This window comes from Eleutherodactylus coqui, chromosome 5 (genome assembly GCF_035609145.1).
Source record: "Eleutherodactylus coqui strain aEleCoq1 chromosome 5, aEleCoq1.hap1, whole genome shotgun sequence".
Lineage (NCBI taxonomy): Eukaryota > Metazoa > Chordata > Amphibia > Anura > Eleutherodactylidae > Eleutherodactylus > Eleutherodactylus coqui.
In genome coordinates, this window is record NC_089841.1 from 251890672 (window position 1) to 251903523 (window position 12852).

The window sequence follows — 12852 nt, forward strand, 5'->3', positions numbered from 1 at the left end:
GAAGAGTGACAGCCCTCATTGGTCAAACTGCCATGAATCACAGCTTTATAGCATATCTTGACATAAGATAATACAAGGGCTTGTACTCACCTCTTCCCACTCCTGCTGTGTTCCACGCTGTTGCTTGGTCCTGCTCTTGGTGTTTGTGTACAGGCTGCAGTCCGGCCCACTTTACGCAAAGTCACAGGCACTGCAGCCAATGACAGAACTCAGTCCGTGATCACTGAGCTCTGTCATTGGCTATAGCGCCTGTGACTTCTCGTAAACAGACTGGAGAATCCTGTAAACGTGACATCAGCGGGAAGATCCGGAGTGGTGGCACGGGACATAGCGGGAGCAGGGAAAGGCAAGTATAAGTCCATTTGTTATTTTATAGCAGGGGGGGGCTGGATTTTATTTAACAAACATATCAGAAAACCTCTTTAAAATTGTATAATTATCACTACTTTATGAGAGTGTTTAGTTGGCTTGATGATTATTAGCTGTGCTTTATGAGGCCAAACCTATGATATGTGCTTCCAGCTTACTTACATTGCCCACTGGACTATATTCTAGGTCACATTGGACTAATTTCTGACAATTAGTCTACATTAATGAATGACTGCCTGTTTATTGTGAATGGAGCCCCGGTCCACTCCACCTCTAATCATTGAGCGATCATCAATCCTGTGTAAAAGCAACCTATGGGTTGTCCCATGTTAAATGGCCCTAAGCCATAAGTTGAACAATACCTACAATTAAACATCATGATATCTATAAGTGATACAGGTGATGTTTATTTTTTGTAAACTTTACATAGGGTCAAGGATAATAGTTTTTACCTGATTTCAGAAGTCAAGCTTCCGCTCCCATAAAATGGAATGAATGGCTGTTGAAAAGGAATTGGAGATCTTTCTATTTTTCCTGGTGATTCACCATGCCTCATTGAAACATCTCTTTTTCTAGAATATAAAGACCAATTAAAGAAATTCAAATCAGTTTAGTCGTTCATGATAAGAGTGAGTAACTCCCTTACTTGTCTAGGCCACCAAGTGTATCGATATTAACCTCTTTATTGCCATAGGCCACCAGGGATCCCTATATTAACATCATCACTGCCCAAGACCACCATAGATATAAAAATAACAGGATAGACCTTATCACTGCCCTAGACCTCCAGGGATTCCAACATTAACCCCTTCACTACTACTAGATCACCAGGGATATAGTCAACAACCTTCACTGCACTAGACCTAGATGCTCTTTGATTTTATTTGTCTGGATGCTTTGTGGACCTGTATATCTGGCTGCTTTATAGCTAATTAGGGTAATGTATGTGAACATTTATTTGATGTGCTTGTGCTTCTGTATTGCCTGGTCTAGAGGAAACAGTGCCGAGGTCTATTATTGCCCTGCTCACCAGCAGCATAAAGGGTACAATACCAGCGTTGCAGTTGAAAGTAACCAGGAGACTGTGGCTGGAGGCCATAATAAGCAGTGGAAAGGAAATAACTATCTGATTGGTGGGGGTCCGATTGCTGAGACCACTACCAATCTTGAGAACAGGGTACCAAAAGTCCTGACATGAATTGAGAGTAGTCACACATGCACGCTGAGCACTTGAACTCAACTATCTCTGGCGCTTGCATTGGAATAAACAGAATGACAGCAAGCATGTGCGAGGATCATTTGGACCCCAGTTCTCATGGGGGTCACAGCATTTAGATCCCCAACAATCAGATAATTATCCCCTATCCTGTAGGTAGGAAATAACTTATTTTCATGAAACAACTTCTTTAAGTTGGAGAAGAAAGTTTCTCCAATCTTACAAAATATTATCTGTAAATAAAAATCCTGTTTTGTTTCTTTAATATACAGTATATTATCAATTATAGAAGGTGATATCCCAAAGTAAAACTACACTATGGAAAAGTCTTTATACTATTTTTCATGACAAATAGGGCAGTTATTAGAAATAAATTACAGTGTTATGCAATCATTTTGTTAGGTTGTGCTGCTGGGACCTGTTGTTCTATGGGTTTTTTTTTAGCAGCACAGCTTCTCAGGTGTGGGATAATTCAGCTGGCTGGGTGTGGAGTTTCTCCAGCCAGCCAATCCCCCCGGTCTGTTGCACATAAATACCAGCTCCCATAGCTAGAGGATGCTGGTCATTTCCTCATTCTGCGTTACTCCCACTCAGAGCTTGGTGTTAGGCTGCATTCCCATGAACGTATATCGGCTGGGTTTTCATGCCGAGCCGATATACGTCGTCCTCATCTGCAGGGGGGGGGGGGGGAGGATAGAAGAGACAGGAGCAGGAACTGAGCTCCCGCCCCCTCTCTGCCTCCTCTCCGCCCCTCAGCACTATTTGCAATGGGGAGAGGCAGAACGGGGGTGGGGCTAATTTGCGGAACTTAGCCCCGCCCCCGTCCCACCTCCTTTCATTGCAAATAGTGCAGAGGGGTGGAGAGGAGGCAGAGAGGGGGCGGGAGCTCGGTACCTGCTCCTGGCCCTTCCATCCCCCCCCCCCTGCACATGAGGACGACGTATATTGGCTCGGTGTGAAAACCGAGCCGATATACGTTCGTGTGAACGCACCCTAATGCTGTTTAGCCACGAGGATTCCCCTTTTCTGCTTCCTGGACAGAGCAAGAAAGCAGAATCCCCACTGCAGATGTGAACCCACCCTAATTGTTTGGCCTCATACTCATTTTCCTTTTGTGTTTATAGTGCTTTTAAACAATTAGATATGTAAAGAAATGATGAAGTAATGAAGTTACAATGTAGTTATGTACTTTGGACTGAGTTGTTAAATAGTAAGTATAAAGAAGAGGCAATACTAAGTCACACATTAGTCTTACATTGCTTTTGTCTGCAGCAAGTCGATTTGTTGCTTCATAGCAATTAGAAGCTGTTCGTTCTTTTGCTCTTGAGCATTCAGATGCCTTATCATTTTCTCCAAATAGTCTGTATTCCTGTTTTGAGCGCTTATTTCGTTCAGTCTTTGCACGATATCTGTAATTGTGAGATGAGGTTACATGCATGATCAGCATTCAGGGTTTATACTCCAGCAATTCCAAATGAATAAACAGAAGGAGAACACACAAATGTAATTTCTATTGCATTAAAAAATTTATAATATTAATTACAATATAATATTTAGGGAGAACTTGTCACCAGATTCATGCTGCCAGAACAAGGGCAGGAACCCAGGACAGGGATGTAGATTGTAGGCGTATATGTCTTATCCTAGACACTGCGGTGTTACAGAACAAACAAACTTTGAAGATCCCCTCCGAATGGAGCTGGGCATTATCTAAGGAAAGTAAACACATGGCTCTAATTGCACAAAGACTGAAGCCCCACTTACACGCAACGATTGTCGCTTGAATGAACAACAACTTAACGACACTTTTGCTTTCCAATGTTGAGCGTTTACACGTAAAGATAATTGTGTAAATTCCTCACTATTTTCCCATTAACTATGTAAACACTGTATATATTGTTTGCTCAGGTGGGGGGTGTTTATACAGAGAATCTCTAGGCTGGAGGTTTTTAATTAGTGTGAAGAAAAGCCATTGTCTACTACAGGCATGAGTAAACAAGTAGTCATTGTGTTTAGCTGAACGAATAATCACCCCTTCCCTCAAGTCATTTGAAAGACTGATTGACTGCAGTTTAAGGTCTCTTTCCCATGAGCGTATATCGGCCCGCCGTTTTCACGGCCGGCCGATATATGCTGTGATCTGATACATTGGAATCCAATGCATCAGATCACATGGCCGCGTTCCAGTGACGTAAAAATGCTGGCCGGCCCATATAGCATTGGGCGTTTTTATGTCGGGCCCAAAAGATACTCCTTTTGGGCCGGAATACGTCCAGCCACTGCTTGAGCTCCTATGGGAGCCAATGACAGCGGCCAGAGACGGGAGTGGGAGGGAGTTTAGCAGCGTGACTGCTAAACTCCCTCCCTCTTCTCTCCTTCCCTCTGGCTGATTCCAATGAGAGGGGGCGGGATGGGGTGGAGCTAAGCGCCACCCCGTCCCACTTTCTCCCATTGCTGGCTACGGACAAAGGGTGGTAGGGGGGCAGTGCTAAGTTCCCGCCCCCTCCCTTGTCCGCAGCCAGCAATGGTAGGAGATGGGGCAGGGCTTAGCTTCGACCCCGCACCCTCCTATTGGAATCAGCCGGAGGGGAGGAGAGAACCGTTGATCCAGCGAGGGGGAGGGAAGGGGAAGGCTCAATGGCATGGCAGCCTTGGCGTATATGCGCCGGGGTCCATGCCGTGTGAATGGGCGCACAAACGTTAGATTTGTGCGCCCGTTTATGAGCTTTTACACCCCAGATGGTAGCGTATATCGGCTGGCCGTGAAAACGGCGGCCTATATACGCTAGTGGGAATGAAGCCTAAACCTAACGACAGGAGAACAAACAAACGACTATTTTTATGCAGGCTGAAATTCAGAGATTAAAGACAAGTGAACGAATAGTGCACGACGGCCGCGCGCTTACATGTAGCGATTATCGCTTACTTTTGGTCGTTTGAATGAATTTTAAGCGATAATAATCGTTGCATGTAAATGGGCCTTTTAGCCGGTGTAAGCGCATTTACAGAATTATGCTGCATATTTGCACAATGTGCAGGAAAATAGTGCATGTTGGGAATTTTTTTGCACGAATAAAGCGCGTACAAACTATTCTTATGTAATCTGGCCCTGATCATCTCCAACCTCTGAGGGAACTTCACAAATATCCCTGCAGTGCCAAAACAGATAACATGAAGCATTACACAGCTCCTGCTGAAATCAGTGGGCGCTCCATATAATGCATGTATGAGCCAGGTCATCTAAAGCAAGAAAGAGCTGCTTGTAGTCCTTCTAAAGGGAACCCATCATGCCCTCTGATCGGTGGGGCTAGCTGCATAGCTTTGCAGCTTTCGCCTTATTGACATTACTGCACCTCTTTTTTTGTTGAACACACCCTGCCGTTCCATCGCACCGACCTCTGTTAGAGGTGGCTCCTGGCATCTGTCAAGTGGGTGGTCTCCTCAGTGACATCAATGGGCAGAGGAAATGTGACATTACCCACTGACAGTGAGCAGAGAAGACCACCCAACTGACCAACTTTAACAGAGAAGAATGGAGGGCGTGTGCAAAGAAAAGAAGAGGTGCGATAGAGCCTGCAGGACTGCTGGCCCCACTGATCGGGAGACACGACAGCTTCTCTCTAAGTTAATGAATATGTGTACAAATTTAATTGTATAATTACCAGTAATCATGAAGTTTATTTTCTGACAGATCAAGGACTATTGTCCGGCTGCTACTTCATGAAAACTTAAAACAATTCAAGCAAAGGGGCACATTTATAAAAAATGATAACGTACGACATACAGAATATGCCACATAAATATAGAGCGCCGAGATTTTATGCCCCAAGGTACACATTATAAATGTGCCCTAAAATACGTAATCTGAAACCAAACTTCCAGTGAACCCCACTTGACCAGCAGCCTGTACCATGCTGACGTACCATCTCTCTGTTTTTCCAACAGTCTGTTCTGAGACATTATTTCATTGATTTGTTTGCTGTGAGCCTCAGCCAGATAGCGAAGTTGTGTATCATTATCTGTGGTCCTCAGTACTGGTGTGCCAACGCCATTCATCTAAAAATACAAAAGTTATTATTTTATATCATTATTTGACAGTTTGAAAATTTAAAGTGCCGCTTAGGATGATCGGCTGTTCAGGTGACCACTGCCAATTCAACAACACAGGGTGTGGAGCTGAAGCAGATAGCTCCGACCCCTGTGTAGTGGCTGCCGCTGGTAACTGCAGGCACAGCTCTCATTGATTTTAATGGGAGCTGTGTCTGTGAGTACCAACGCCAGCCACACTACAGGGGTCGAAGTAGGTCTGCAGAGTCTATCACACTTAAGTGGACCCTTGAAGTAACAGATGATTACTCTTTGTACTAGTATCAGCTAATATCAGCCTCAGACTACATTATAGCATTACTTTATGAACTACGGTAATATGTGGACATTTCCAGGACATCCAGTTTTTCTCAATTAGGGCAGGACCATATAGCAAAATACAGCATCTGATTCTGTAAACTGATTTTGGTACATGATACATGAGAGTGTAAATTAGTTTGAAATCATTTTGGGGTTTAGTAATGATCTAATCTGTACCTTCTCCTCGCTGGAGTCCAACATGTGATTATGGTTATCTATGTTCTTAGCTTGGTGATGCGGCAATTGGTCATCTTTATTTCTCCTGGAGTTTTTCAGCCGGTTAACCTGATAGAGAAACATAAAGAAGTTAAAATATACCTAACGTTTTACCAGCATTTAGACATATTATTAAAAATGTGATCAGCTCAGGACTCAAAGTTCAAGTAAATCCTATTCAGAGATTTCAGTAGAGTATGGCAGCGTATGCCCGGCTACTGCTAATAAACCTCCACAATAAATTCTCACTGCTTCACAAACTGGTATGAACAAGAGATAGATCCAATGTCAGGAATCAGCAGTGCCAAGCAGGAGATCTAAGCAGGTAGTTTACTTTGTAGATAACCATTACTTACATTGAGTCAACCATTAAAGTGGTTTTCCAGGACTAATGACCTATTTTTAGGATAGGTCATCAATATCAGGTTGGCGTGGGTCTGCCACTCAGGACCCCCACAGATCAGCTGATTGAAGAGGCCCATCATGTCAGCTGATTGAAGAGCAGCTCAGTTCCATTCAAGTGCTGTCCCGGGTTTGCAGTGAGAACAGCGCTCAGCTGAGTGCTGTGGCCACTTCAAACAACTAATCCTGAGCAGTAGACCCCCACCGATTAGATACTGAAGACCTATCCTGAGGATAGATCATCGTTAATTTTCACCCAGTCTGTTTTTTGACATAAAAACAATAACAAATATATGAAAATAATTTTCTTCTTCAAAACTAATTGCCCAATTGCCAAGTCTACCATCATATGTATAAGAGATCAATACAGATTTAATGTAATAAAAGAAATTAAATGAATAGCGCTCCGGTGGTGCCAGGTTAAACATTTGATTGAGTTGTATTCCAGGGTTAACCCTTTCCAATCCAATTTGTATCCTGGTTTTCCTAGTGGGCTTACTCTTTTTCTGCCGTTACACAACGGCGCTATCTGCTGGCTAAAGCCAGTACTGCATGAGGTGACACTGGATAGGCTCTGACAGCAGAGAGGCTGGCAATATACAGTAAGAGAACCCCAATGGGCATCTTCCAACATCAGAGCTTTACAGCCTTAAATCATAATGTCTTCAGAAGTCAGACAGTGAATTGGAAAGGGTTAAGGCTTAAATGGCTTCTTCCCGTATTAAAGGGAATCTGCCAAGATTTGGAACCCTACTAAACTAAAGACAGGAGCAGACCAAGTAATTACAGCAATTACCTTTTGTAAAACATCTTTTAAAATCTCCAGGGCTGTATGCTCATACCCGCGGTCCGGTCTGGTGGGAGAACCTGGACCGTTTCTTCTGGCCAGAGTTCTTTGAATAAGCCCTCCCACCTTAGAGCGCTTTACTCTCATCCAGGCGCTAGACGTTTGTGGACTGGCGCTTCGCAGTTCCCTTTTGTGGGCAGATTCAAAGTCTGCAAACTTTTGGCACATGTGTGAGAAATCAAAGTCCTCTGAGGATGACGCGGGTACTCAGCTGCCAAGGTAGGAGGATTTATTCAAAAACCCCTGGTCAGAGTGGACGGTCCGGGCCTGCCCACCCGACCGCCGGCATTAGAATACAGCGCTGGAGATTTTAAAAGATGTTTTGTAAAGGTATACTTCCAAAAGGAAACATAACAAATTTCTTTCTGGAAAATGCGGTAATTCCCTGGTTTACTCCTGTAGTTAGTGTAGTAGGGTAGATAATGCTGACAGGTTCGCTTTAACCTGTATATCATGTCAGTCTGTCATGTGCGACAGAGCAGATCACTGGGGTGAAGTGGTCATCTCTCCACCAACAGTGGGATTCCCTCATTCTTAAAGGGGTTGTACCACAAAAGCAAGTTATCCCCTATCGATAGGATATCCACAGGATAGGGGATAACGAGCTGATTGGTGGGGGTCTTACCAATGTGTCTGTGTCACCTGTCCTCCTCACTGCAGGGTTACTGTGCCCTCTGCAATGAGGAGGGGATTGAATGGAGTGCTGATGTGCTTGCATTCACTTTTAATGAGACTTCCGACACAACCAGGGGGGTAACTTATAATCTTGGTACAACCCCTGTAAGGGGCAGGTAAGTGCGATTACCGTAATATATACACGTAGATAAATGTTTTCTCAGTTCAAAGTGAAAAACGCACAGAGAACAGAACCTACTGTTTTCAGTGGGGTCATTCAAACTTAAAAAAAAACACAAACACAAAAAAGGGACATGCTCTATTTTTGTGTGCATTTGCACACCTGCGGCACCATTGGAGTCTATGGGGGGGTGCACATGTGTACCCGATCCATAATGAATTGCGCAATTTTACTGGAAAATCGAAAACATTGTGGAATAATTAGGCTGCACAGCCTTTTAAATTACGCATTGATGTGAACGGTCCCCGGTAGCGCACAAAGTTCAGTAAAATGCACTAAAGCGCAAAAAGTCACAATATTGGAAGTGTTTTTGTTTGCCTGTGTAATGGGTTCTGCGGAACATCTGATGGAATCAATTGCGCTTCTTTTCCGGCAGACTTTGTGGAATGACATCTCCTGTGAGTTAGAAATCTGCAACAACAATTCCGCTAATCGTCCTTAATTCCAGGTGCAGAATTCAAGCCCCATAGGGATAAGACGCAGAGATGGCTGTGCGGACTACTTCTGTCGCGTACACACAAGGCGGAAATGCTCCGCAGCATTTCTGCCCCATGTGAACGTATTCCAAAACCTGCCTGCGATTTCGCAGTTAGACCTACAGATTGTGGTATGGAATTTAACAGCTGCGGATTTGGCTGCGTCCTGCGGCGTAATGGCGTCCCGCGTGGAAGGTCCCTAAAAAGTAGTCTTGATTTCTCTGGTGAACATGTACGTCAAACCCGACATAAAACGGCCCCACTTTTAGGAGATTTGCTGTGGTACATATTCTAGAGATTATTAACAGCTCCCAGCCATGTCACCAAGGGGAAAACGAAGAAAGCAAGCTAGCAGATGACAACGTACCATGTCCTGTGGCGTCTGCGCCTCCCTCGCTCTTCCAATGTCTCCACCGATACAGAACTTCTCTCTGTGCTTTTGCAGTAATAATGAAGACTTGAAAGTCATTTTGCAGCTCGGGCACCGCAGCCGGTCTGTCATCTTGGCACTTCAATGAGGGATTGATGCTAAAGTTTTAAAAGTGAAATATTTCATTGATCTGTCTTCTCCTTCGGGTCTCAGATGTTGAATTATTGCATGTTTCCGTTAAATAATAATGTCCATTTGAAATGGATCCATAAAGAATTTTTTTCTTAGTAGTCAATTAGATCATCTCCTTTGCTTGCTGCAGTTGCCCGGCTCCTGAGCTTAGCTGACCCCTCCCTGCCGTTGTAACAATGACAGCTGGATGGCAACCTATGTTTGTGTACAGCTTCTCACATCTACACATTTGTAAGGCTCCACAGCGGCATCTACAGGCAAGATTGAAAACTGCACAAGTGTATCACCTTGTGAGGAGCAGAAATGTAACCCCTTAAGGACGCGGCTTTTTTTTTTTTTTTTAAAAGCGCAATTCCACAATCTTTTTTTCCTTTTTGTGGCTATGGTCTTGTTTATACACATATGCGCTGCAGAAAAAATACCATGATAACTTTATTCTGTGGGTCAGTACGATTGCAACCATACAAATTTTTTTTTGCTGTACTACTTAAAAAAAAAAATCAAGTATCTTTGGAAAAAAAATTCTATTATTTTCTGCCGCCATCTCCTGACGGACATAACTTTTTTTTATTTGTCTGTCAACATGGTTGTGTGAGAGCTCATTTTTTGCAGGACATGGTTCCTATAGTTTCTATTTTGATCACTTTTATTACATTTGTTCTGGGAGACAGGGTGACCAAAAAAATTGCAATTCTGACGTGTTTTTTTTTCTGAGGATGTTCACTGTGAGGGATAAATAATGCAAAACTTTGATAGATCGGACTTTTATGGACATAGCAATACCAAATATGTTTTGTGTTTTTTTTTTTTAATTTAGCTTTTTTTTATTAGAAATACGGCAAAAAGTTTTTTTTTTTACTTGTATTATGACTTATTTTTCATAAGAATTAAATAAAACTTTTTTAAAACTGATTTTTACATTTTTTTTTTAGTTCCCATAGGGGACATGAACTCGCTCCTGCAGCATGATGTAATACAACTATACCGCGACTGATCGGCAGAGGCGTGACTTGATAGGCAATCTGCAATGGCAGCCCTGGAGGCTTTCAGAAGATCCCTGGCTGCCATGGCAACTGAACAGTACCCCGATAGAGCTCATCGTGGGGGGCTGTTTGAGATCCCCAAACTCCGATCAGGCCATTTAAATGCTGCTGTTAGAATTGATGATGGCATTTAAAGATTTACACCCACGATTAGCGGGAATGCTGATCACAGCTGTTGCCGGCAGGTGTCAACTGTAAAAAACAGACAGCATCCACATTGAATGGAATGGGATTGGCTGCGGATCCTCCTCCATACAAACCCTGAACTTCTATGACCTCCAAGGGGTTTGCCCACTGTAGTATTTATTGCCTACCCACTAGATAGGGAATAAATGTCTGATTGCTGGATATCCGGCCACAGGGGGAATCAGAAGAGTGACAGTGGGGCGGGCTATGGGAACGGAAACAGAGGAAAGTTCTGAGCACGTCGCCGGGGCGGTGGGGGGACGCAAGCTCATATGGCAGTCCGCCGGGGACATGTGTAAACTGTCCAGGGCCATGTCACGGGGGATGCTGGAGCTGAGGGGAGCGTGCCCTGCATGTTCCCTTTCAGTAACATTGACCAACCCGCTGCCCTAGGAGTTCCCTCTCACCGACAGTCTCCACCCATACATCTGGTGGAGACATAATGCACTAGTACTGGATCGCTGGGGGTCCCAACAATCAAACATGTATTCCCTATCCAGTAGATAGGGAATGAATGTCATTAGCGGGAAAACCCCTTTAACAGGTGAAGAGACAGTGGCCCACATGTATCAATATTTGCTTATTCTGTGTCATTTGTATAATTTTTTGTAGCATTTTTTTTAGCTTATTTTGCAGCAAATGTGTTTCATTCCGAGGACTGAATGATATTTGTAGCATTTTATATTGGAGAAGGTGTGGTGCCTTTGGTTTAGTTTTGTGCCATTTCACACCAGTCTGCTGGCGATGTGCAGATGCAATAGAGTAACAATTTGTTCCAGTCAGTTCCGCCCTTTTTTATTGCTTTTTCAAAAGTCACAGTGGCTCAAGAGTAACCCCACCTATAAGCTCACTCAGTCGTTTAAGGCAAAGTGGCAGTGAAAACAGTCCTTCTGTTTTCTCAAATACTTGCTATAGTGCACACCGTATATAACAGTATATAACATTATTTTAAACAAGCGAAAGTGAGCGTTAATCGTTCAGTCTAAATGCGAGCCAACGGCCGAAGGATGAATGATAATTGTTCACTTTTCATACATCGTTCATTTTATGTAGGCATTGTGAGGGACTAGCGTTTAGGATCGGTAGCAACCTGGGCATAAGCAGTCAGAGACAGTGACACATAGGATAAAGTCTTTAGTCCAGGCTTTGCCTGGGTTTATTTCCAAGCAAACAAAAGCAAAATACAGGCCTTAACATCAGGCAAACATAACGTAAATCCTGCTCGTCTGAGCACTTACTATACATGTAGCGTCCCTGTCTACACACTGGTAACCAAATAGCTCCTGCACACAGCCAGCCAGGATTCTCAGACCTGCAAAGGTCTCAGCTCTCCTCCTGGCCCTGTAGGCCCAGGCTTTATAATGCCTGGTACCAGCCCCACCTGGTACGTGGGAGTGACCATCCCACCCTTCACTTTGGTCACTCCAGGAAAAACCAGCCCGGATTATGCGGCTTGGAGCCACTTACTCACTACAACGTGTTAGTGGCTTAATGCTACTAACACTAAACTGCCGGCTTCCTCCACCGAGCCCAGGCTGCTCGGTGGCACATATCTGCCCAAGCGCTCCCCAACGCCTCATAGGAGAGCATCCTAGGCTAAATGTAACGGCCCTCCAGCACTTTGCCGGTCACTGTTTCACAGCATAAAAATCATTGTTGGCTCGTTCTCTTATCATTCGTTTAACCAGCGCTCATTCAGTCCTTCTTATCCATTTATACAGCGAAGGTGAAAGACTGAGCGATTCTGAAGGATTTCTCATTTGAATGAGTAAATGATGTATCTACCTGTCTAGACAGGTATGTATAAGTGAACAGGCTAACTGTGACGTCATTCGCTCATTCAAATGATAAACTGGCTCGGATAAAAGGACCCTTAGGGCTCTTTCACACAAGCGCTTAAACGGCGATGGTGTTTTACGCTTTCACGCTTCATATAAGCACCTGAATAGGCGTTTTTCCACGATCACAGCCAGCATTTTCCCATCCATTCACACGGCCCAGAGCGTCGTTTCTAGCAAAAAAATACGCGGCACCCCGGAAAACCCTCCCTTTTGCCAAAATCCTCGGGATGTCTTCCAATGCCTATATAGAGGCACCTGTAAGCTTTTCCAACAAAAATGCCTCCCCCTCCCTGCACCCATAGGAGTATATAGGACCTGCCAGCGTATATTAACCAGTATATTGTCCTACCCACACCCAGAATAGTGAGTCCTTCCTCATTTCTGGTATCTGTGGCGGTCTATGCCACCTCCTCTAAACCCTCTCCCCCCTC

The 12852-nt window shown here is 44.1% G+C and overlaps 1 protein-coding gene across 1 annotated transcript in view; it reads right to left on the reverse strand.

The window, feature by feature from the left end:
- The window catches only part of LOC136627092 (coiled-coil domain-containing protein 17-like), a 44541-nt gene extending 35039 nt beyond the window's left edge, over positions 1–9502 (reverse strand). Inside the window, exons 1-5 of the mRNA XM_066602037.1 lie at positions 9157–9502; positions 6170–6277; positions 5509–5641; positions 2841–2994; positions 822–941 (exon numbers count right to left, since the gene is read on the reverse strand). Coding sequence (XP_066458134.1) covers positions 822–941; positions 2841–2994; positions 5509–5641; positions 6170–6277; positions 9157–9291 — 650 coding nt within the window. The 5' untranslated portion in view covers positions 9292–9502. The remainder of the gene's footprint in view (positions 1–821; positions 942–2840; positions 2995–5508; positions 5642–6169; positions 6278–9156) is intronic.
- Positions 9503–12852: the final 3350 nt, after the last annotated feature.